Raw genomic sequence first — 24,512 nt, forward strand, 5'->3', positions numbered from 1 at the left:
ACCCAACTTTTCCTATGGGACCTGGACTCAGCTCCTGTCCCTGCTGTACCAGTGAGCGCTACCATACCCAACTTTTCCCATTCTTGTGCAGTGACATCACCTTGATGAACCTTCTTGCCGCTGTAAGTCTGATGGTTTCACACATGCACTTTTCTTTGATCACACCCACTTCCTCTCTCCACCTCTCTTGCACCTTCATAAGGCAACTGAAGCTATTTGGTGTGGCCACAACAGCAAGCACGGAACCCTATTGTTAGATTTTCCTATATCTTGCCACCTATATCCTAAGGGGACTGCACCCCATCCACTTTACTTGCTCTTTTAAAACATTTTTATTTGTCTTATCAAGTGTCAGTTCCATCTCAGGATAGTGGAGGGAAGTGCTGATTTCAAGAATCTATGGCTTGATTGCATTTTTTAGAACAAACTCTGTTCCTCCTCCACTATGTGGAAAGATTCACTGAACTTCATTTACAGCATCCAGTTACTCTTTAGCCTTTCAGTCAGATCATCCCTACTTTTAAAATTAATTAATTTTCAAGCCTGATCAGTTTCTCCTCCCTCCCTTCTCTCTTCCCAGACCTTCCTCTCTCCTCAGCCCACTCCTCCTTTGTCTTCAGATAAGCGCAGGCCCCCCTATGTGTAACAGCCAACCATGATATACTAAGTTGCAGTAAGCCTAGGCACCTCCCTTATATTAAAGCTGGATTAGGCAACCCAAAATGAGGAAAAGGGTCCGAAAGGCAGGCAAAAAGAGTCAGAGACAACTCCGGTTCCTCAAGAAGTCCCACAAGAAGATTAAACTACCCAACTGTAACATGTGCCAAGGTCCTAGATTAGTTCCATTGAAGCCAAAATATATAAACAACTCAAGAAACTAAACATCAACAAACCAAATAATCGGAGTAAAAATGGGGTACAGATCTAAACAGAGAACTCTTAACAGAGGGATCTCAAATGTCTGAGAAGCACTTAATGAAATGTTCAACATCCTTAGCCATCATGGAAATGCAAATCAAAACAACTCTGAGATTCCATCTAATACCTGCCAGAATGGCTGAGATCAAAAACACAAGTGACAGCTCATGCTGGAGAGGATGTAGGGCAAGGGGAACACTCCTTCATTGCTGGTGAGAGTACAAACTTGTACATCCAGACTTTAGTATATACTTCCACCTCCTTCATCTTGTCTTAGTTTTTATCTGTTATGTTCATACAACATGTGGGAAGAAGACAATCCATCACTCCCTTCTCTAACTATCTCCATACCGGACAAACCCTGCTGGGTCAAGGACAGGAGGCATAGAAAAGGGACTTTTTGGAGAAGGGCAGTTATTTCCAACTTTCCTCTGCTATGTGTCTTTGTCTTGATGAACAAGTCACGTTTCAAATGCCACAGAGCATATGAAAAGATGCCACTTTGGTTATCTTTAGTTTATGCCAGCCCAGTTTATAAGTGCAGTACTTAAGAGTGTCTAACATTAACTTTTGTCATTAATACTCAAATAAAATCCAGGCTTTCTCTCTGGCATATAACTGAACTTCAGAGAAGTAAATTAATGTGTTATAAATATCAAAGTTGCCACTTTATACATCATTAAATTTCACATTTTAAATAAGAATAAAGCCAGTGATTTAACTCTGGGCTTTGGCCATAGATTGTTGTGGGAGATCTTGTGTAAAGATGATATAGTTGTTCAAATTTAGTGGATCTGGAAAATATATCAATATTTTCTATTGTTTTCCCTAAATCTTTGGCTGAGACACCCCACAGAGACAAAGACGACCTATAGAAATGTGTGTGCAACATCTTCCATTTCTGAATTGATTTCCTAAAAGGTCATAATCAAAAGCACCTTCTATTAGTTGATTGAACTTCTAGAAACTATTTGGAAATGTTTTAGATAGATATTCCTATCACTGTTTGGAAACTAGAAAAGCAATCATTTGTATTTATTTTCTTACATCATTTCCATCTCCTGAAATCAGCTACACTTTGTTTGTTTGGTAGTTAAGGTGACAGACAGGAAAATTCAGTTGTTAATCCCAATAAATTAGAGAATCAGCAGTAGTTGTAAGATTCAGTATGCACAGCCCGAGGATCAGGGTCTGGTTAACCTGCACTCCAGTCTGAGCTGATGACCACGTCTGAGGAACAGGTGGACGGTGTCTCCTGGCTCTTAATAAGAAACAACACATGCTGTAAAAATGTTTTATTAATTTGAGAGAAAAACATTTAGTAAGGACTCAGGGATGGGGGTATGGGAAAATGTCTTTCTAAAAGAGGACAGGATGAACACCACAACCAATGTGTGATGTCTGTTCTGAAATAGCAGGCAGCACACCATTAATTGGTGACTTCAGAAAACAACGTAGAGGGCTGAAGACTGGCTCAGTGGCAGTGTGCTTGGTTAGCACTGAAAAAGCAAAACATCATCAACAGAGGAAAATGTAAATAAAAGTGCATTTCAAAGGCACATGCACACTGGCACTAAATAATAGAAGCTGTCTGGAAATACGATGTAACAAGAACATCATGCCCTAAATGTGAGAAAGGTGGACAGTTGACTGTCATTTAAAAGGCAAATATAAAATAAGCTTTTAGTTGAAGGGGACAAAGAGTAGGAAGAATAATCGATATAGTTTGGCTCCTTAATTTTGCCAGACTGCATTTAACTTTTCTGTTTTTTTTTTTGTCTTTAGTTTTCAAGACAGAAAAACTAGGTGCTTCAGTGACAAAATGAATGGATTTTCAGAAGATGCTATCAGTCTCCATTAAGTCCTAATAAATTGTGATGATAACATAGTCTGGAATCCAAAGGCACATTCTGTGTTCTTCCACATGTAGATCAGTCCTAGAGATCAGGCACTCCACAGCAGCCTTGCTTCGTCCAGATATCAGAATGTTTGCCAGTTGTTGAGTTTAAAGATATTAATCTGAAAATAAGACCACATCACAGGCAATGGATTAGGGATGATGATTCATCAATGCATATTTACCTCCGAGCTGAAAATTACATCTATAAATCTGTCGAAGAAACATTTTCCTTTAGTTTGGAAAAAGAGCAAGCTTCTTTATGCTTCCAGAGAAGACAATGAAATACTTAAAGACTCCTTAAATGATTGATTGAAATCTATGACATGGCCTTTTTAGGTTTCCTAAGAGACAACTACCATTTTACCTTCTTTAATGATCTTTCTTGCAGGAGAATCCAAATTCCTTTTCAACTTGGAGTCGAGCAGGAAACTAGAAATTAATAATAAAAAAATGAGACAGAGCTAAGACTTTTCCATTTTAAGGTTCAAAAGGAAACATTATAAAGCATAGTTGCCTTTCATTCTGGGGAAAAAAACCCAGCTCTGTAAGGTAACTTTTAGACAGTTCTCTATCTTAAAGGGAAATAGTCACAGTGAAGCTTGGCTCCACGGCAGTCTTAGGGTTTGATTTCTCCAGATGCTGGATCTCTCTGTGTCCTCTAGGCTGACCTTGGACCTGTTCCCTTCCTCCCTTGGCTTCCCCAATGCTGGGATTAGAGTCCAATACATCATACCTGGCTCAAAGTTTGCTTCAGTTTTAAGGGGAAACAGCTAAGCAATGGAAACTTACACTTATGCAAAATTTCTCAAGTCTTAAAGACTTTATATTTTAAATATACTTTAAATTAAATATACAGTATAGCCTTAAAGTGTGTAAATATATCTTATTTTCTGTCCTTCAGATATTGAATAAGGATCTTTGTTTGATACAGTTTTTTTTTTTTTTTTTTTTTTGAGACAGGGTTTCTCTATGTAGCCTTGGTTATCCTGGAACTTGCTCTTTAGACGAGGTTAGCCCTGAACTCATAGAAATCCATCCCCAAATCCTGGGATTAAAGGCATGCGCCAGCACTGACTGGTGACAAAGTGTTTTTATAACTCTTGTGCCTCAGTGCGGTCTGCAATTCTGCCCTCCAATAAGCAGAGAGCCTATAGCATACTCTACAGTAGGTCACGAAATCCAGAAATGCAAGCACTTCAAGTTATTCTTGAAGCATGAAGGACTTTTATGATAAAAATATTCCTTATCTGAAACAGGGAAACTGAAAGGGCTACTACAACTTTGGAAAATTAAAATGATTTCATTAGGAACTTGCCAATGACTTTTAATCCTTTATGTTAGCAAGAAATTAAAAAGCAACGTCACTCTTGATAACAGCAAACACTTTCCATGTCACATGAGCAGGAAGATGAAATAATGTGGTTTTCATAAAGTATTTGTGGTCAGGACACTAACTATGATGTCTTGAAGTGTCTTGATTTTCAGTTAATCTCTTCTGTCTTAATGATCTTCTTATTCTCTTAGCATTTTCTTATCGCTGATGTGAAATGCTACATATTTGCACAATCAATACTTTGGGGCTATATATTTCCTATACATTGACCATAATGACTACACTTCCTGAATAAAATTCTCATTAGATTTTTATTGTTAAAATTGTTGTGCTCACAATTCCTTTAACACTTATTTTTTATGGACACATTGAATCCAGCTATACTTGGTTTTTTCCATCTAAGAGTTCCATCTTTATTTTTTCTAAATAATAAATTTCCTTAAGTTTCTACTCATGGATTTTTTTTGAGACAGGTTTTCTGTGTATTCCTGGCCATCCTGGAACTAGCTCCATAGACCAGACTGGCCTCAAACTCACAGAGATCCTTGTGCCTCTGCTTCCCAGTGCTGGGATTAAAGATGTATGGTACCACTGCCCAACACTTCTCATGGGTTTTAAATATAATGATTATCTAGTTTTTCTGATTCATATTGGCTCAAAGAATAGATAAGATGGGAAATATTTATATTCCTCAGCAGAGAAAGTCTTCCTTTGTATTAAAAAAGATTAAAAGGAACAGAACTTACCTTATTGTTGAAGGGACTACTGTACAATATATCATTGTGGGCAGTATTACCTATAAATATAGACTTTGATTATTTCTTCAATTAATAAAATAATAATTCATTTATTTATCATGAAAATAATATGAAACATGGAATATAAGTAAATAGAAATTAAATTGGTAACAAGGACATATTACAAGTGTACTAGATAAACTGAACATTATATTCATATAGTATATTAAGGAGTACATTGAGAAGTCAGTTCTTTTAGACATAAAATTTCAAACCCTAGTATTAACAACCTCTATTTAATTAAAACCCTTTTATTTTTTTTCACCATTTGTCAGAACTAATTATTTGCAAATCACAGTATTCTAGGCTCCCCACTGGCAACTATACTGCTCCCCAAATGTTACCATGAGACCCCCCATTTTCTTTTTTTTTCTTTTTTCTTTTTTTTGGTTTTTCGAGACAGGGTTTCTCTGTGGCTTTGGAGCCTGTCCTGGCACTAGCTCTGTAGACCAGGCTGGTCTCGAACTCACAGAGATCCGCCTGCCTCTGCCTCCCGAGTGCTGGGATTAAAGGCGTGCGCCACCATCGCCCGGCTGAGACCCCCCCATTTTCATTGAGCCACACACTGTACTCCTATTGCTTATCCCTCTCACAGTTACCGGTTTCGACTGGTTGTTCAATAGGTCTCTATCTGGCTTCTAACTCTTCTTTTCCCTCCCAACATTTTTCAAATATTCCTCTTTTTATTACATTCATATGAAAGACTCGGTTAGTGGAGCACAAATTTAATTTCCCCTATCAATGACTTCCAATACCAACTATCAGACTCCGGTTCCATAAGTCATTATCATTCTTTATAATGAATTCCCACGTACATTTTTCAGTTACATTTTACATATGAGAAAACAGACTGATTCGTCCATGTGAAGATAGGAAAGAGTTCATGCCATGAGAAGAATACACAAAGATGAGGTGGCAAGGGATCAATGCTGTGTAACATAGTATTGGGGTTGGGCTGGTTAGCTAACACAATAGGAGGAAAAGCAAGATTCCAATCTAAACAATAGAATAGCAAAGAGCAAGCCCCTCTCAACAATAACTTTAAATGAAGAATGTCTCAATTTCTAACATGTCACTAGGTAACCGTTTGCATTTAAAAACAAGATTCAATCATTTAAAAACAAGATTCAATCATCTGTTATCTCAAAAAATGCACTTAGCAAACCAGCCCACAAATCACAATCCCAGAGAACCTAGACAACAGTGAGGACCCTAAGAGAGACATACATAGATCTAATCCACATGGGAAATAGAAAAAGAAAAGATCTCTTGAGTAAATTGGGAGCATGGGGACCTTGGGAGAGATTTGAAGAGGAGGGGAGTGGTGAGGAGGAGAGCAGAGAAAAATGTAGAGCTCAATAAAAATCAATAAAAAAGATGCACTTAGTTAGAAGGGCATCCAAAAACTGAGTCCGAAAGGATGAAACTCAACCTACTAATCAAACTGCCACAAGAAGCAAGCATAGCAATTATTATGCTTGCTAAAGAAGACATCCGAGTAAAACTAGTCAGGAGAGATAGAGATCTTCCATATTAACTAAGAGAACATTCACTAAGTAGACACAGCGACTGTAAATATGTGTGAAGTGCATATTGGCATGTTATACAATAAACACTAAAAGACATAGAAGACCACACATGTGGCAGCACAATACTAGCAGGAGACTTCACTACTCCATTCTAATGATATAAATATGTTGGCTGCATTATATGATACAAAGTAATCCTTATTAAATACAAAAAGCCCTCCTTGGGACAATTCCTTTCCTTGCATTTATCAGATCACAATGAAATAAAAATATAAACAAACAGCAAGAGAAACCTCAGAAACAACAGACATTCAGAGACTAAATAATGTAATTTGGAATGAGTAGCAGGATACTAAAACTCAGGAATAACAACAAAAACCAATAGCACACCCTACCAGATCCTCTAGCTTCAGCTAAGGCAGCTCTACAGAAAAGTTTACAGCTTAAAGCTGTAAGAGAAATCTCAAATAACCTAATGGTGTACCAGAAGACTCTTGAATAACAAGCCAAGCCTAAGCCCAGCAGATGACAAGAATAAAGATTAGAGTGAAAGCTAACAAAATAGACTAAATGGATATTACACAGATATGGAAGAGTTGGTTCTGTGAAAACATGAGCAAGGTTGATAAAACTAAAAATCTCCACAAAGAAAAGCCCAGGAAGAGGAGAATTTCACACTAATATGTCTCAAAATATTCCAAGAAATACAAAGGGAAGGCAACATTTCATACTTATTCTATGAAGCCAGAATGGGACACAACATAATAAGAGAACGTCAGACTAATTTCCTTGATGAATTACATATGAAAAACTCTTAACAAAATTGAAAAACATATTAAGAAGATCAAACACCATGACCAAGTGAGTTACACTTTCAGTCTGGTCATACATACAAATCACCAAGCATATTATATAGTCTAATTAAAATTGAGGATAGAAGTCACATGATCGTCTCAAAAGCGGCAGAAAAGGCATTTTTACAAAGACCTGGAGAAATTACAAATAACAATTACATACTTCAAATTAATAAAGACTATATATAAAAAAGCTATAGTCAATTTTATACTAAATATGCACAATTTGAAAGATTATTTTTTTCCTAAAATCTTGGCAATGACAAGGGTAATCAATCCACTCTTTTTCAATATAGTGTTCAAAACCAGCAAGACAAGATAAAGCTGTAAAAGAAGTTAAATTATTCCTAATCATAACATGATTCTCTAAAAGACAAACTCCAGCAGGGTCCTCTGAGATCTAATAAACACATGGCACAATGTTGCAGGGTTCAAAACCAACAAATAGAAGCCATCATTTTTCATTCATATATATGTATGTATGTGTGTGTGTGTGTGTGTGTGTGTGTATAAAATAAACTTTCCAAGAAAGGAATTTGGCGAAAACATTTAATTCACAATATCTTAAAAAAAAAAACAAGATCAAATCAAACAAACCAAATCACTGGTAGAAATAAAAAGAACTAAAGAAATGAGGTGCTCTAGAATGAAACTCCCCACCCCCAGGAACCCAAGGGAAAACTGTGTGTGCTGTCTTTCCTATGCTGATCCTGGCTCTTAATGTTTCTCTGTGTACATACATATATAGGCTGTGCAATGAGAAAAGGGATCATGGGAGGGGGAAAGGAGGTGTTGAGAAGGGGAGAGAGAGCAATTGAACAAATGTGTTATGAAACTGAAAAGGAGGCTGCTGAGGGTGACGGCACGTAAGGGGCACAGTATGGTAGGGCAGAAGAGAGGGGAGAAAGATCAGCAAAGACAAATCACGTTTGAAAATGTTGCGATGGTATCTAACACTTTGTATGCTAAATAAAAAACCAAAAACAGATGAAGACCAAGAGCTCGAATTAGGTGCCAAAGGGCACAACAGGCCAAATCACCATGTCCCTTTCCTCTGTTATGATGGGATGCACCTTGCTGCTGTAGAGGCACTGCACTTTTATATTTGATGCCAGGTGGTTCTGCACATAAATATGCAATCTCTACAAAGTATACACCAACATAAAACTGCTGGGGTTATATCAATTCTAAACATCGAACGTGTACTTCATTATAGTTTAAATCCTTAATTTAATACTTAACACTTACCACTTGGATGGTGCACAATGGTGAGTTTATCTACAAGACAAAAAACATTCTGTGAGGTTGCTTTAATATTTATCCCAATGGACCTTTTTATTGTTCTATGACTGTTTCTGAGGGGACTGAAATTTACAACATAAGGTGAAAATACTAACCCTCTCTCTGGATAATGTGTTAACCCGAGCCTCATTACATCTGTCCTTCCTGACTTTTCCTGGGGTGTTATGGTCGGACACTTGATTGACAGCTGCTGGAATCCTGCTTCTGTGCATTGATATCCCTTTAGTCTGAAACATTCTGTTCATTTTAGACATCTGATTTTCATTATTGCATATGATACAGTATAAGCATTTCTAAGTGAATCTATAAGCTGATGATTTATAAAAACAAACCCATTAACTGTGTGCCTACCAATCCAACAGGTTTCCTCGTCACAGAATATACACTCAGAACCCTTGTTAATCTTCATCAGAACGTTATTCCTCACAGTCTTTGCTGATAAGCTATACAGATTTATAGATCAGTGTTGATTGTATTATTTTAGTCTGGAAAGCCAGCTGTGGTAGTTTCAATAAAAATGACCCCCATAGACTCATAGGGAGCAGCATTATTGGAGGTGTGGCATTGTTGGAAAAGTGTGATAGGCTTCGAGGTCTCAGAAGCTCAAGTCAGGTCTTAGTGGCTCATTCTCTCTTTCTGCTGCCTGAAGATCCAGATATAGAACTCTCTGCTGCCTCTCCAGCACCATGTCTGCATACCACCATGCTTCCTGCCATGACAATAATGGAGGAAACCTCTGAAACTGTATGCCAGCACCAGTGAAATGCTTTCTTTTGTAAGAGTTGTTGTGGTTATGGTGTCTCATCAAAGCGATAGAAATCCTAACTAAGACACCAGCTAAATCGAATCTTAAGCATGGTTTGCTTTGTGCCTGGACCTTTCACTCAGCGCCCTGGCTGGAATTCATTTGTATTGTGCATAGATGAATTTAGTTGTACTGCTTAGGTGGTATTACAGCATAAATACAGGCTGTTTTCATTAGGGTTTCTATTGTTGTGATGAAACACCATGGCCAAAAAGCAAGTTGGGGAGAAAAGGGTTTATTTGGCTCATACTCCCATACTGCTGGGCATCACTGAAGGATGTCAGGACAGGAAGTACTGAAACAGCAGGATTCTAGAGGCAGGAGCTGATGGAGAAGCCATGGTGGATGCTGCTTACTGACTTGCTTCCTATAGTTTGCTCAACCTGCTTTCTTATAGAACCCAGGACCATCAATCCAGAGATGCCACCATCCACCATGGGCTTGGCTGTCCCCCATCAGTCACTAATTAAGAAAATGCCTTACAGCTGAATCTTATGGAGGCCTTTTCTCAATTAAGTTTCCTTCCTTTCAGATACTTCTAGTTTGTGTGACAAGTTGACATGAGACTAGATACCACACAGGCACAATGTAATTACATCTATTGACGTTTTGTCTCCAGCTATGATGAATCAAACTTCCATAGTCTTTGTAAATAGGTATTTTGGCGGATACAAGGTTTTACTTATAACTAAAAAATCCTGGGTTGGAATCACCAGGCCACAGACTAAGCATATATCCGACCTTTTCAAAGTCATTCCCCACTTCAGCCTTCCATCAGCAATCATGGACATCCAGTCCCACATCCTATAGCTAGGTTGGTCCAGCAGCCTTTTAAAAGTCATGTTCATAACAGTTGTTCACTGGCATCTCATTGAGACTGACTTTGTCTTTTCCGGAATATGAATGATGTCAAGCATCTTTTATACAATCATTGGCCATTTGCTTTTGTTAATTAAGATCTGGGTGTTAGGTGTGTTCGTAAGAGCTGACCTGTCATTGTTCTTAAATCCTCTCAGCAGACAGAATTAGATGTAAATATCTGATTGTGTTTATTTCTATACTTACTCCTCTGAAATGTATACGTTAGCACTATGGTTTGTTGTCATTTGCCTTTGAATCCAATGGTCCCTCATGAAGTTCTTTTCAGCCTTCTTTTTTTTTTTTTTTTTTTTTTTACTTCTTTGGAGTCATTTTATCTAAGGAAATGTTTAGGTCATTGTAATTTAATAAAGAGTTGAAACATGCACATATTCTTTTTTTTTCAGCCTTCTTTTAACTTGGCTGCTACTCTTGTCTTTGATAATAGGAACCTGCCATTGTCTGTAGTGTATGTATTTGTTAGATCAATCCTAGAATATCTGGCACTTTGAAATTGTTATACAACAGCTATGTGGAGAGATGAGCATATAAACTGGAGTAAAGCACGTTTTATCTACCATTTTTTTTTTAAAAAAGAAATTTCTTGGCTTTATCAAAGTGACATGTTGGCAATCTTTTTACTTTGAGTAAATATGACACAGTGGGTAGCTTTAGGACAAGCAAACTCTACTATGCTCCAGTACAACTGGTGCAGTTCAGTAGTATATAAACACCCCCAACAAACACACTCAGGCCAGACACTTAAGTTAGAACATACAGTCAATATGACAATTAGCATAAAGAGAAACCATTACTTAGATGCTCCCCCCCCCCAAAAAGAAAACTTTATACAACCATCCAAATTATGCATTTCTGCTCAGATGTTCAGGACACATCATATACAAAGAAAATCCTACAAAGTTGTAGTCACTCTTTGGTTTTGTTCCCGAGGTATACTGTCACACAAAATGTTATGTCTGCTACGTGATAAACATCTGGCTGAAATGCAATAGCTGCCAGCTTAAAAACATCTCCATCAAAATGTGCAGACTGAAACAATCCTAGACGTTAGGATTATAACTTGGATTATTTTAAAAGCCTTTACAAAGGGTCCTTAGGAATTTTGTAAACTAGAAGTTGGGAAAATTTGGTTTTTTTTTTTTTGTGTGTTTTACATGAGTAAACAAACACTGTAATTAAAGTTCAGCTTCTTTCTCCTCCCCCAAGGAGATCAGTCCTGTATTAATATTCAGATTCTCCACTGAAGGCTCAGTCAGTGACAGTCAGGCACGTTTGTTCCAAAAGTCAAGCTGGCACAGCATTCGTCCCCTTAGTCTGGGGCCCTTTAAACAATACTAGTGTGTAATATTCAGCCAGAAACTGACTTACAGTGTCTGCATCAGCTCCATTTTCTCTCAGCCAGCCAGTACGTTCAGCATCTTCAGTGGTTGTGCCAGGACAGTTCGGATGGCACATGGGAAATCCAGCGGTATCTCTCCATCAGGACTTAGTTTCAGGGGTTTAATTTCTTGGTCTTTTCCTTCAATAGTTTGATGAAGGAGAGCTTGTAACTCTTTCTCTTTTTGAACTAACTCTTCAACTAATCTTAGTTTCTATTTTCATCCTTACAAACTGCACTTTCAGAGACTGAAAGAGCTCTAGGAATTGTGGGATAGAGTGGAGCTGAGTGTGTTCACCCACAACGTACCCACAGCATCCTCAATAATGGCCTAAGGTCATCGGGTAGTTTGATTTGAAGACGAACCCTTGAGTTCATCTTAAACATCCAAGTCTTCTGGATCAGCTGTGTCACTCTCAGATGCAAGGCTAAAATGTGACTTCAATTGTGGAACCAGAATGGTAACAGCTCTTTACACAGCCTTTCGGATGATACTGTCCAAGGCAATCATCCTGGAAGCCAAAGAGGGCCACCTGCCCCTGACCGATGCTGTGGCTGTCCAAGCCCAGCTCTAGCTTCAGCTTTGATAATGTAGTAGCTGTGGGTTTTTGGTCAATGACCCTCACACTGAGGCTCTCGATGAGGGTTGTAATATGCTCCCATTTTAGTTTAGGCTCTTCAGCACCTGTTTCAGAGGTTCAGTCCACTGTCATTGAAGCAGAGAGCATGGTGATGTGCAGCCTGCTGTTTCTGTTTACTTCAAGCTTCAGAATGCATTGTCTTTCCTATTTATATTCTTTCCTGGTAGTCCTGTGTAACCTCGTTTAGTTAAGTTAGCTCTGTTTACATTTTATCTTCTTCTGGCTCTCTACCCAATTCTTATTTACTGAATATATAAAATAATAACAATTTCTCAAAAGTCACATAGAAATAAGTATATTCTTTTTACGTCTATGATCATAAATTTCCCTCTAATTTATGTTAATTGAAATTTGTCTTATGCTACAAATTTGGTATCCTGTCTGCAATAGCTTTCTTTCATTTCAAAATAATTCTCTGTGATCCTTTTTGATTATTTTTGAAACATTGTATTGGAATGAATCTGCAACACTTAAAGGGGGCATTCTCTCATCTTTTTGCTCTTCTGGACCGTATTGAAGCTTTTCTGTGACTTAGTGCATGCTCCATCTCCATAGCCAGCCAAGCACGTCTTACACGAGTCCGTGAGCTCCGTGTTTTCATGCCGTAGTCAGTAAATGTCAAATTGGTTGAATTACTTGTGATTCAGGCCTCTGTATCTTTATTGATTTTTATCATACATTCATTTAACTACTGAGAAGCATGTGAGAACATTTCTGAATACCGCCATGAAATTTTGATTCATTGGTCGTGATAAAACTTATAGGTGTACGTATAACACAAAAGGCAGAAGTATCTAGGCTGTCATGTCATCCTGCTGAACTTTATTCCTATCTAGAGTTTTCTTTTATCTCCTGCCATGGGTTTTATCTTTAGATTATTTTTGTCGTGTAACTACATGGCCATTACAGCGGTCTTGTACTGTATCTTTGCATGGTGGTAGACCTTCATTTCCTAGCAATCTTTATTTAAAAAATATATTTTGTAGAGTGCCTAAATTTAGGTATCTTTTTTCCCAGCAAAAACATTATTTTAAAATTAACATTGAACACAATTATTGATAGTACTCAATTTTCCAACCACTGCTATTTTGTTTTCTTGCAGTTTTGCTTATCTGTTTTGTGTATGTATCAGTTTTGCAATTTTCCTGATTTTATTCTTTAGAATTAAATGCTTTTTAATACTGCAACTAATTTTCTCTATTGGTTTCCTAGGTTTACTTTTTTGTTATTTTAAGTGTGTTTGTCTGCGTATGTAATAAATGCATGCAGTTCTCACACAGGTCAGAAGAGGGAGACAGAACCTTTAGTAGAGATTGTTGTGAGCCACCATATGGGTGCTGGGAAGCCCTGTGGGTGGCTTTCAGGTCCTCTGCAAGAGCAGCAAGCGCTCCTTGAGCCCTCTGTCTAGTCCCTTATTTTTAAATTTATATAAAATATGCAAATTTAGGTTCTCAAAGTACTTTGAGATAGTAAAGCCCTCCTCCCTGTTTTCTTCTGTATATTTCTCTTCACACTTCTTATTTTACCTCCTTCCTCTTGTGTTCTGATTGAGACTTCACATTCTCCACGTTTCACTTTATCATGTATAAAATTTTACCCACTTCCAGTTAACTGCAGCCTCTGTTTTAGGTGGTTTGTTTAAATGTCTTTCTCCTTCGCATGTTCTAACCTGTAACGTATCTGCAGATCTTGCTGTAAATAGTTGTTATAGTTTACTATAGTTAACATAGTTTACCAAAACATAGAAAATATAACAGCCTATAGATACCTCATTTATATGATTTCACGTGTTTTTATCTCCTCAATGTGGATCTGAATTCATTTCTGTTACCATTTCTTTCTACCTATATGAAATTCTTTAATGTTTATTACCTTGCAATTTTTCTGAAATCCTTTGGTTCCATTTATGTAAAATCTTCATTATTTCAGCAAAAGCTTCAAGGCTATTTTCTTTGGATGTGTGCTTCTCCTCTAATTTCAGCTCTTTGAAGACAGTACCATATAACCTTTAACTCTGTGTGGATTCTGACGAGATATTAGTGAATATCCTTAAGATTTTCCTCTATATGCCATTCATCTATTTTCCCTAGTATTGGATAAATCATGTTCATTCATTCTTCATGCTCAGTAATATGTGATACTCCGACTTTATAATCTATAAACTATTCTTATATTTTAATGTTGGTTTCTGTTATTTCCACTTGGCTATTTCAATTAGTTTTGAATTTTCTCATGATATTTTATATTTATCCCCCTGGAGATGTCTTTTGCATGAGTTCAGTATGCTTATAGGAGATGCCTCAATGTTTAGTGGCCTCTTCTACAACAGTCAACAGGGACTGCTTACTTCTTACCATTGATAGCTATTTTTTTCCCCTTCACTAGGGATTCCTGTTGATTTTTATATAATTTTAATCACTTTTTGGTTGGAATGTTGAGCATTACAACTCTTGTATACTGGGGGTTCTGGGTAGGATCTTGTTTTAGTAGGCAGTTCAACTTCTGACATGAGCTTTTTCTAGGTTTGATTGCTGTTTTTCAGTATTCCCCAGCTCCAAAGTGTTTCAGAAGGCCTGAGGTACAAGCTATGTTTCTCTCAGGGATTTTATAGTTTGGTTTGAGGGCTTGCTAGGTGGTATATCATGAGTAGAGGTTACTTTGAGTTAGGGTCTTGGTACAGCAGGAATTGCAAGTTTCAAGAAGTGTTGGGATGCTTCCGCTCCGGCAGGTCAGGAGCAAAGATTTTCCCCGTAGGCCTTTGCCTAGCTTACCCAACCTCTCTCTGGCCTCTGCTTTCTGCTCCCAGTGCTTATGCTTCTTGCACACACCCACTCAGTTCCTCTCTCGCCCACTCTCGTCCAGTTCTGAGCACACCGCAGCGGTTTCAGTTGCTTCAGCTAGGTTCTCCATGTTCTCGGTCCGGGACTGACTTGCCTCGCCCTCTCACAACCAGGAAATGCTTCTTTGGCAGACAGGTGGGCAATGCTTAGATTCCCCCCCATGAGTCTGCTTACCACTGACAGTACGGTCTTTACCGGCTTACTATCCACTTGGCAAAAGCACTTGCTCATCTTTGATCACTATTAGAACCTTATAATTGGAGTGCATGCCCACTACTGTTCGTTCCACTGTGACTGAAGAGATAACTGATTTGCTGTTAAAATACTGGTGCTGATTTTTGAGTTCAAACAAAGATTGTATAGTAGATTCTTATCTGTGTGTTTCTTTCCAGTTCTCAAATCATATTTTCTTATTTATAGATTATGAATGACATCTACTATGGCCATTGTAGGAAGCATTAGTATTTAATATGTGCTCTTTAGATATGATAGATAATATTTTACACATAGTATTTTTAATAAAATTATTTTTAGAATTTAATTTTATTAGTTGTTAAAATGGTATTTTTTCACATAATAATTCAAGTTTGCTGATCTCAGTTATGTGTAAATCAGTCTCTTGTTCATGATATTAATTATGTTAAAAAGTATATTTATAGTTTAAGCTTTCCTATAACTGTGATCTAAAGAATTCTCTGTGGGAAAACAGATACCAACAAATAAAAGAAGGAGAATAAATTTCCCACAGTGAATCTCCACATGATGAACAACCTAAAGGTATGGAATATGTACTTACAGTGGGGAGATGGGGGTTTTAAAGTGCTTGTTCTTAGTAGTTATTTTTAATTTTCTGTGCAAGAGGAGAGATTTGGAAAAAGAGAGGCCATATAGCAATAATCCAATTTACTTTCAATTTTGCGATATGTCATTCGTCTTTAGAGATGATCTGCCATCTTAATGGCATTGGCCTTTAACCCTAGTTATTTCCCCAGGGCAACTCCTATCAGCAAGGGAAAGCGGATTGCACTGCCAGGAGATGTGGTTGTGATTAAAGGTCAGCCGGAGACAGAAAATGTAAAGCAATTCACATGTGGACAGTTGTGAGCTTTGTGAGCTTGAATGTACTGGGATGACCCACCTCTTTGGATGTATAATGGACAACGATTGCATATTGCCCACAAAATGAACAATAAAAATACACTAGAGCAAGATAATCTTATTCATAAGTTAAACAAACAGACATCAAACAGAAGTAGTTGAGCATTGGTTGGTCAATATGGGTCAGTAGAGCACTCTTGGGTGGATGGCAGAGAATGAACCAGAGATACTGAGTCTCTAGCCAGAGAGTGGGAAGGAAGAAGATGTGTGGATTTGAATGAAATCTGTCTGGATTTGCTGCCTTTACATTTTCTATCCAATCACACTCTCATTTTTGAATAGCAGGCAACTGTCACTCACCACAGGCGTTTTCATCTTCGGGCCGTTTCCCTATAATGTTGTCTCGTAGTTGGCGTAGCTTTTCCTTAATAAAAGTGCAGAACACAGATAATACAGATATTAAAGGGTCAAAATAAAAGCATTTATTACTAACCAGTGCCCAAACCACTACTTAGTAATAAGTCGATACTTAAAAAGTCTAAAATATCTTTGGTACTTTACACATAATCTTATTCTTCGTGAAAGAGATGGAAAACGGTCATCCTGTTTCACAGAAATGGAAACTGAGGAGCAGGGAGGCTCAGCAGTTCATCTAATCACAGCTAAAAGTCAGGCTTGGAAGCAGCACTTAGCCTCATGCTGTGTGCCTCCATGGAGTGAAGAGTTATACCAGGATGCTGGGGCCGGATGCCTCCTGAGCCCATTTTCAGCCCCCATGTGCCGTATTCTTTCCTGGTACTCTATTTATAAAAAAAATTAAGGACCCAGGGGAAAATACTATGAAACTAGAGTCCTTTTCTCAGAATATTGTTCTTCCAAATATTCTGCAGAAAATAAAAGCACATTAGAACTTCATAAATTTCTTGAGAAGACAACCTAAGAGCGCTTCATCCCCCTTCAGGAAGGCTTCTTTCCTGAGGGTTATTTCCATGGCTTTGCAGACGTTCCCCTCTGAGTGGAGCCAGGTGCCTTGGGCACGCCAAGGAGGAAGGTGAGAGGCGCAGAGCCTTTAGCTTTGGCACCGCCTCATTTTCAGGGCTGGGGAGTCTATGTGATGTGATTCTTCCCTGCTCTTCAAACTCTGGCTACATACACGAAAATGAGCCCTTTTCCTCAGAACAATCCTCCACCAGGCATACCATGTCCCAATAAGTGATGGCAAATTCATTTCCAGGATACAAATGAATGTTTGTAGCCAGGAGAGGAACATAGAAAAACATATGAAATATCAGGGAGTGGTGAACACATGTATCGATGTCTTAAATCCTTCCTCATGGATATAAATATACAAACAAAACAAGCAACTAAGTGCTTCCAAAAATGACTAGGTAAGGCATGTCTAACAAGCTGGAGCACATCAAACTGCATTGAAATCTTTATTTTTTAAGGGATTGAGAAGGATAAAGTGTATGCAGTTCCTGGGAGCAGAATGAGTTGCATGGGCTTGAAACTGAACACATGTTGCTCCATTTTCAGGCTAGAATGACCACGAAGGTGATGGCGTTGGTAAGGATGGAGAAACAGCGCTGCCGTTCTGCTCATGGGCAGGGCACAGGTGTGGAACTCTACCCTCCACTTCCTTTAGCATTTGTTTGGAAAAAAACAATTGCCTTTGATTAGTATTGTGAAACCTGGACCATTTCTGCCACCGACTGGCAACCGAATCTGCCCTTGTAGGTGGGTGGTTTCTGACAAGCTCTGATCTCAGACGTGTTTGGAAAGTCCTCTCGCCTACGCTGCTTTGGCCAACATGCCATATTGTTTGAAACTTCATCCGAGTGACTCATTTTCCTATTGTTAAAAGCTACATTGTCTTTTAAAATAAAAAATGATCTCTTTGGTAGAGGTAGAATATTCAGCTAATATTAGCTCCCTGTGTTTTGTCCAAACTTGGCTTATTATATGTGTTTAATCAAGCAGCTACATAAAAACTGCGTTCTGAGGCAAGAAGGCTTCCTGCTGCAGAAAGGAGAGAACCCTAAAATATTTTGGGAGTGTGAACCTATGAGATAAGTAGACTATGGAGCAGATACTTTTTACTGAGTACAGTCAAGGCGGCATAGGTGACATATTTTATAAGGGAAAAGAAGTTAAAATTAATCACACTTAGGACTAAATGCTTGATGTGTTGTCAGCTATTTCTTGTCCCTTTAAGTATATGTTTTAGCTACTGTGAGACTGCTTTGTCTTCATTTCAGCAAGAATAGAAAACAAATGTTCTTTGCACCCAGGGTAGGGACTATAAGCAGTTTTGATGTATGGATGCCAAGACCGAGTTCACATAAATGAATTTATCTTCAAGCATTTAGTTGATTGTTGCAAACATCTTTAGTGTCTAGTTAAAAACAGAAGAATGGTTGTCTATATGTCTTGTGAAGACTAAACATTTAAAGAATCTAGGGAGATCCATAGGGGAAGGAATGTTCCGGAAGATCATATTACCTGTTGCATGATTTCCAGACCACTCTTTCCCATCTGCCAACGTTTAAATTTCTCTAGAGCTTCATCTACAGACATTTCCCCATTCTTGACTTTCTCCTGCAGGAGGATGAGTTCCTCCTGCCCAAGGATCAGTTCTTCCTGCCCAGTGGTCAGATAACCCTTTGTACTGGAGAAGGTTGCACCTTCCATCCGAGCTTTGTCTACAATACAAGAAGAGGGTGTTTTAATAGGAAATTAATGTTTGAAACACTGAAACAAAGTCATTCTACAGAAGAACTCGTTGGATTTTCTTGCTCTTAGCCATATATTCAGAGTTGAAGAATGAACTAGCACAAAATTTTTGTTTCACTCTTTTTGAGAGAAGTTGTCACTTTGTAACCCAAGATGACCATATACTTGATATCCTCCTGCCTCAGCCTCCAAAGTACTGAGATCTCAGGCTTGTGGCCTGAAGATTGTGACAGCAGAAAGCGTGTTTTAATGTAATTTCCTTTTAAGGATGGTGGTCCATAGCCTCTAACTTAAAGGGGAAAAGAATCATTTTATCATGTGAAACGTTAGGGCCAAGTAAAAATGATGTACTATTTGTAGGGAGTACCACCTCGCCCATTTTTGATGAGAAGTAAAATGAGATCATGTGGATGGGGACTCGACAGTACCTAGAGGAGCGCAGGGTCTGCCTCCTCTTCCCAAAGGAAACACTCGCAAAAGATGGCAGCTGCACGTTGAGGTAAGCGACTGTCAGAGAGCCATGAAATCTATCCATTAAGAAGCTTTGGAAAACTAAGACAGCAAAATGGAATGAGAGCAGGAGGAGCCAGCACCTGTAACCCAGCCTGCCTAGTGGGGAAGGGAAACCCTCTTCAGAGGAAAGCAGGGGTGGAGGAGTCTCAGTAAAGCTCATCAGCACAGACACTGCCAACTCAGCTCCTGGAAAGTTTCACTATTCATCAGCACGAAGATCATTTAGTAACCTAGAGCCTGCACGGTGGTTTTTCATTGGAGGAAGAACTTCTACATCATCACTGGTCTCCAGAGCCCACCCTTCTGTGGCATGACATCATCCTGTGAAGGCAGCGATTGCCTGAATTATACTGACCTCTATACGCAAGGACCTGTGCGTATTCCAATATCTGGTACTTCACAGATACCCTACCATACTAGCAATGGGGACTGTTGCTTCATAGATCCAAGGGACCCAGTAGGACATAGGTGACTCTAGACCACAAGCTCCTGTAGTCTTTAGGAGACAATGTACATGACAATAGCTACAAGGTGTGTGGGGAGATATGAAGGGATAAATAAAGAGCTACAAGGTGTGTGGGGAGATACGAAGGGATAAATAAAGAGCTACAAGGTGTGTGGGGAGATACGAAGGGATAAATAAAGAGCTAAAAGACCGATGCAAATGTAAATTGCGAAATGTCCAATATAAATTATAGATAAAACACTACAGCGTGGGAAGTCCAGGCTTGTCCATGCATTGGAAGAAAGAATGTTATAAAATATTCATACAAAATCTGAAAAATCTTCAGGTTCAATAGAGTCATCAAAATACAAGGACATCTTTCACACGTTTAGAGGAAAACTCTGAAATTAATATGAAAGCAGACCCCAAAGTACAAGTGGAACCGGAGGGTATTATGTTAAATGAACTAAGACACAGCATGAAAAAGACCTGCAAGTTTCCTTCCATCTGAGACTGCTGCAAATATCAGGTGGAAGATACAATTCACAGAGCTTCCTGCTGGGAAGTAGAGGAAGAGGAGGGACACGTGGAGGTTGAGGAAGGGGCACAAAGCTAGAGAGAAGTAACACATCCCAGTGTTCTTCAGAACAGCGAGGGGGTGAATATAGTATACAATAACCCACTGTGCACCTTATGAGCCGCGGAAGGAGAGGAGGCCGGAGCTTCTACACACAAAGCAATACTAATGAAACAGAAACATTAGTTCCTGATCTGACAGTACACAATGTATACACACATCGTTCCAGAATTACTCTAATTATTTTAAGTATCCATGGAGAAATAACTGCTAGCTTCCCTGCCTTGGTCATAACACACTATACATAAGTATCATTTCTCCGACAGTCTCCCACAAATTTCTGAAAGTAACAATACAGTCAATTATAATAAGAAGATTAGGTGGACGAATGACTTAATTGAGGGCCTGCCGCTTATAAATGTTATTAATATTAAACACTTTTTGAGAAAATGTTTCTATCTCTAATTTTGAGAAAAGAGATCTCAGTAAAAGATGTAAATGTCATAAGAGACTTAGAGTCATTTAAAACCTTATCCCTAGAAGATGGAAGTAAACACATACTCTCCTTGTAATGAAATGCTTTCTTTTTCAAAAGAAAATTATTTTGGAAGTTGCCATGTATTCTTTGTGTAGCACAGATTAGAGGCCCCCATGTTCTGTGTGGGTGCCAATGGAACACTGGAGGCTGGCATGAGAACAGGGAGGGTGGAGTGGGGAGCCTACTGGCGGGATACAGAGAAATTCATTACCAAAGGCATGAATAGACCCACACGTCTCTGGGGGAGGCTCTGGTCTTTGCAGACCACCTCAATTCCTGTTACCAAGTGGCAACATATTTGTGCCACCTGCCTGGGCTCGGGACTCATGCGAGATTGCAGCTTCTCTTTTATGTACTGCCGTCAAGTCCAGCATGCTCATTGCAATGTCTCAGGAGAAGCACATTCTTAACCAGCTGTCACTTCTCAATATGCCCAGGGCAGAAGGATAGAAAAACATCCTATCCAGCTAGTATTTGGTTACCTAGCCCTGGGGCAGGGGGCACTAATCCTTAAGAATCCTTCAAAAAAAGGAAGAAACTGGATCATCAAACATAGCATCAAAGATTTGGGAGACGGGGGGAGTGGTGCTCCTGTCTAGCAGTGGGGTCACTGATGGAATTGAAAAAGATTTTTTTCTTTCTGGAAGAAAGACATTTTAAGCTCTAGGCAATCCTTTTAATTTCCCGAAGGGTGCTCAGGCCTAGACTGTGTGGACTGACCGCTAATGCCCACTTCAGACTTGGGAGAGTCTCTCCCAGTGAGTCCAGGACTAGGAACTAGGAGTCTGCTGTATGGTTTCCTTGCATCTAAATCTCCATGGCCAGTCATTCTGGTTGCCTGGAGGGACTTCTTCCCTTTTCAGAAGTTTATTGCCCCGGAACTAACAAGATGTCAACAGATTCTACACTCTAAATCCTCCTGCAGGGATGACAGAACCCAGAATCCCAGGAGAAATGGAGAGCGTCAGCCAGTCAGCAGGCTAGCTGGTTGAGCAGCAAGAAGCACAAAGAGCTGGTGAGATCTTGCTTTTCCTATCCCACACCATATATAGGCTTCCATACAAATTCAGCTCCTGAGATGCAGGGGGCCTGTGGCATCTATGCGCCATCCTGCCAGAGCAGGAGGACAGCATCATTATTAAAAGCGATACCATTTAACCATCACCGCACTTCTGCCATTCTTTTGCCCAAGCCAGAATCCATTTTTATCTCAAGAAACCCCTGCAGCTACGTTTTCCATGTTCGCAGCAGGTATCTCCAGCAAACCGTTCCTAGGAAAGTGTCAATCAATCTTGCTCCACATACCGGTTCCACTGAATTAAAATACTGCATCTGGGGGTGTTGAGATGGCTTGTTAGGTAACGGTACTTACCACCAAGTCTAGAAACACGAATCTGACCCTTGAGACCCATGTAAGGTAAAAGAACAGAAGGGACTCCAGAATGTTGTTCTGTAACCACACCCATACTGTGACCCCCTCACCCCTCCACATACAATTTAATAAAGAACTGAATCCTTTTAACAATATTCGTTTCAATGGCCCCATCTCATTTCAAATTCTTAACTTTTAAATTGTAAATAAGATGACCTCAGTGCAGAAAGAAATATGTTTTGGTCCTTTGCAATCCCATAAATAAAACAAAAAAAAATCAAAAAAAAGTTTCCAATTTCAAGTCCTAAAAGTGAGACAAAAACAAAAAGCTTGTGGACAAACTAATTTTCAACAAACCTGCATTTTCCTCTCATATAAAATATAATAAAGCACCTGGCTTGATCAATTATTATTAAGCATGGCAAGCTCCAAAGAAAAATGATCTGGAAACTTTACTACCTTCTCGTTCAAGGCAGGCTCATTATTCTAAACGCAGGACCCGCAAACCTTGGCAATGCTGATAGGCTCTTTTATGGCATCAAGGTTAGCATTTAATGCAGGTTGTAAGGGCAGGTGTTTCTTCCATCCAATTTTTCTGTTTCTGTTTACTTTTAGAAGACTTAGTGTGATCTTTACATCACTTCCATCAAAAAGCTTTTGTCGTCCTGCTAGCTGCATGTTTGAAACCATTGTTGGTCACTTACTGTAAAAGCCTCACACAGACGAATGGTTTGGATCCCATTAATTTTTCTTTTTAGTATTTTTTTCATTTGACTTGAATAATGTCCACAAAAACAACAAGTAACCTATTATACTCAATCTTTTTGAATCTGTAGAACAGTATTGCACTGAATTCCTGGTAGGGAGTGACCGACTAGAATGCTTCTTACTAAAACTTGGAAAAAGAAAGGGCTTAATTAGGCCTTGCTGTTAGATAACAAGACCAATATTGAATATGAAACATATATTTGATAAATATCATGTCATTACAAAGAACATACTAAAAATGAGGACAGTCCCATGCAAGGACATACATGATAAAAACATACACACAGAAGAAAAGCAAGTATCACAGGAAAAATTCATACTGTTCAAAAATGATTATTGGGAAGAGATTATTTTCTTTTGATATACAGTTTTCTGTAATGATATTATATTGGCTGTATAGTAAGGAAAATAGGCTTTCCCAATGGAGCACCTACTATCCTGGTCCTTGAGGGGTATGCACTGCAGGTACCTCAGACTGTAGAAACCATTCTTGGTCCATTTTTACCTATTCTTTTCCTCTTCTGTTTCATTTCCCCTTCCCCTTTTCCAACTGTCTTTCTCTCCCATTTTTCTCTCCTCCTCCTCCTTCTTCCTTTCTTCCTTATGTATGTGCACATGCGTGTGCGTGCATCCTACACATATGCATGGAGGTCGGAGGTCAAGGTCAGTTGCTTCCCCACCTTAATTTTTGAAGCAGTGTCTCTCACTGAGTCTAATCCACAATTTTCCATTTTGGATTAGATTGCCTGGTCAGCAGGCTCCAGCGATGTGCCTGTCTCTGTGCCCCTAGCATTGCCATCGCAGATGAGCTTCTCTATCCAGCTTTTTACACGGTGCCAGGCATCCAAACTCAGGTCCATGTGTGTACCAGAAGCATGTTTCCTACTGAGTGATCTCCACAGCCCTTTCTTCTCTTCTCATGGTAAAAAGACCGAGACATGGTGCATACTACATTTTCACAGCAAATTAATTTGTAACATTGCAAAGAACCCCTTGGTAATAATGACTTAGCCAATGGCCAGATTACAGTCCGCCTGTTTCTATTAATGAGCTTGAGAACTGGTAGGCACCTAAACCAAGTTCCACAAGATAAGCTGAGAAATACTTGGACTGTATATTTATTTATAAACTCTAAACAAAGCATCCACATCTCCTTAACTTGAGGGATGCATATGTATTTTTTATCACTTCTTTTTTTTTTTTTTTGAGACAGGGTTTCTCCGTAGCTTTTTGGTTCCTGTCCTGGAACTAGCTCTTCTAGACCAGGCTGGCCTCGAACTCACAGAGATCCG

The 24,512-nt window shown here is 38.9% G+C and overlaps 1 protein-coding gene across 1 annotated transcript in view; it reads right to left on the minus strand.

The window, feature by feature from the left end:
* Positions 1-2,513: 2,513 nt before the first annotated feature.
* Bank1 (B cell scaffold protein with ankyrin repeats 1) overlaps positions 2,514-24,512 on the minus strand; it is a 183,884-nt gene continuing 161,885 nt past the window's right edge. Inside the window, exons 11-16 of the mRNA XM_026784149.1 lie at positions 18,777-18,976; positions 16,635-16,698; positions 8,580-8,609; positions 4,898-4,947; positions 3,183-3,247; positions 2,514-2,937 (exon numbers count right to left, since the gene is read on the minus strand). Of these exons, the coding sequence (XP_026639950.1) occupies positions 3,188-3,247; positions 4,898-4,947; positions 8,580-8,609; positions 16,635-16,698; positions 18,777-18,976 (404 nt within the window). The 3' untranslated portion in view covers positions 2,514-2,937; positions 3,183-3,187. The remainder of the gene's footprint in view (positions 2,938-3,182; positions 3,248-4,897; positions 4,948-8,579; positions 8,610-16,634; positions 16,699-18,776; positions 18,977-24,512) is intronic.

This window comes from Microtus ochrogaster, chromosome 21 (genome assembly GCF_000317375.1).
Source record: "Microtus ochrogaster isolate Prairie Vole_2 chromosome 21, MicOch1.0, whole genome shotgun sequence".
NCBI classification, from domain to species: Eukaryota; Metazoa; Chordata; class Mammalia; order Rodentia; family Cricetidae; genus Microtus; species Microtus ochrogaster.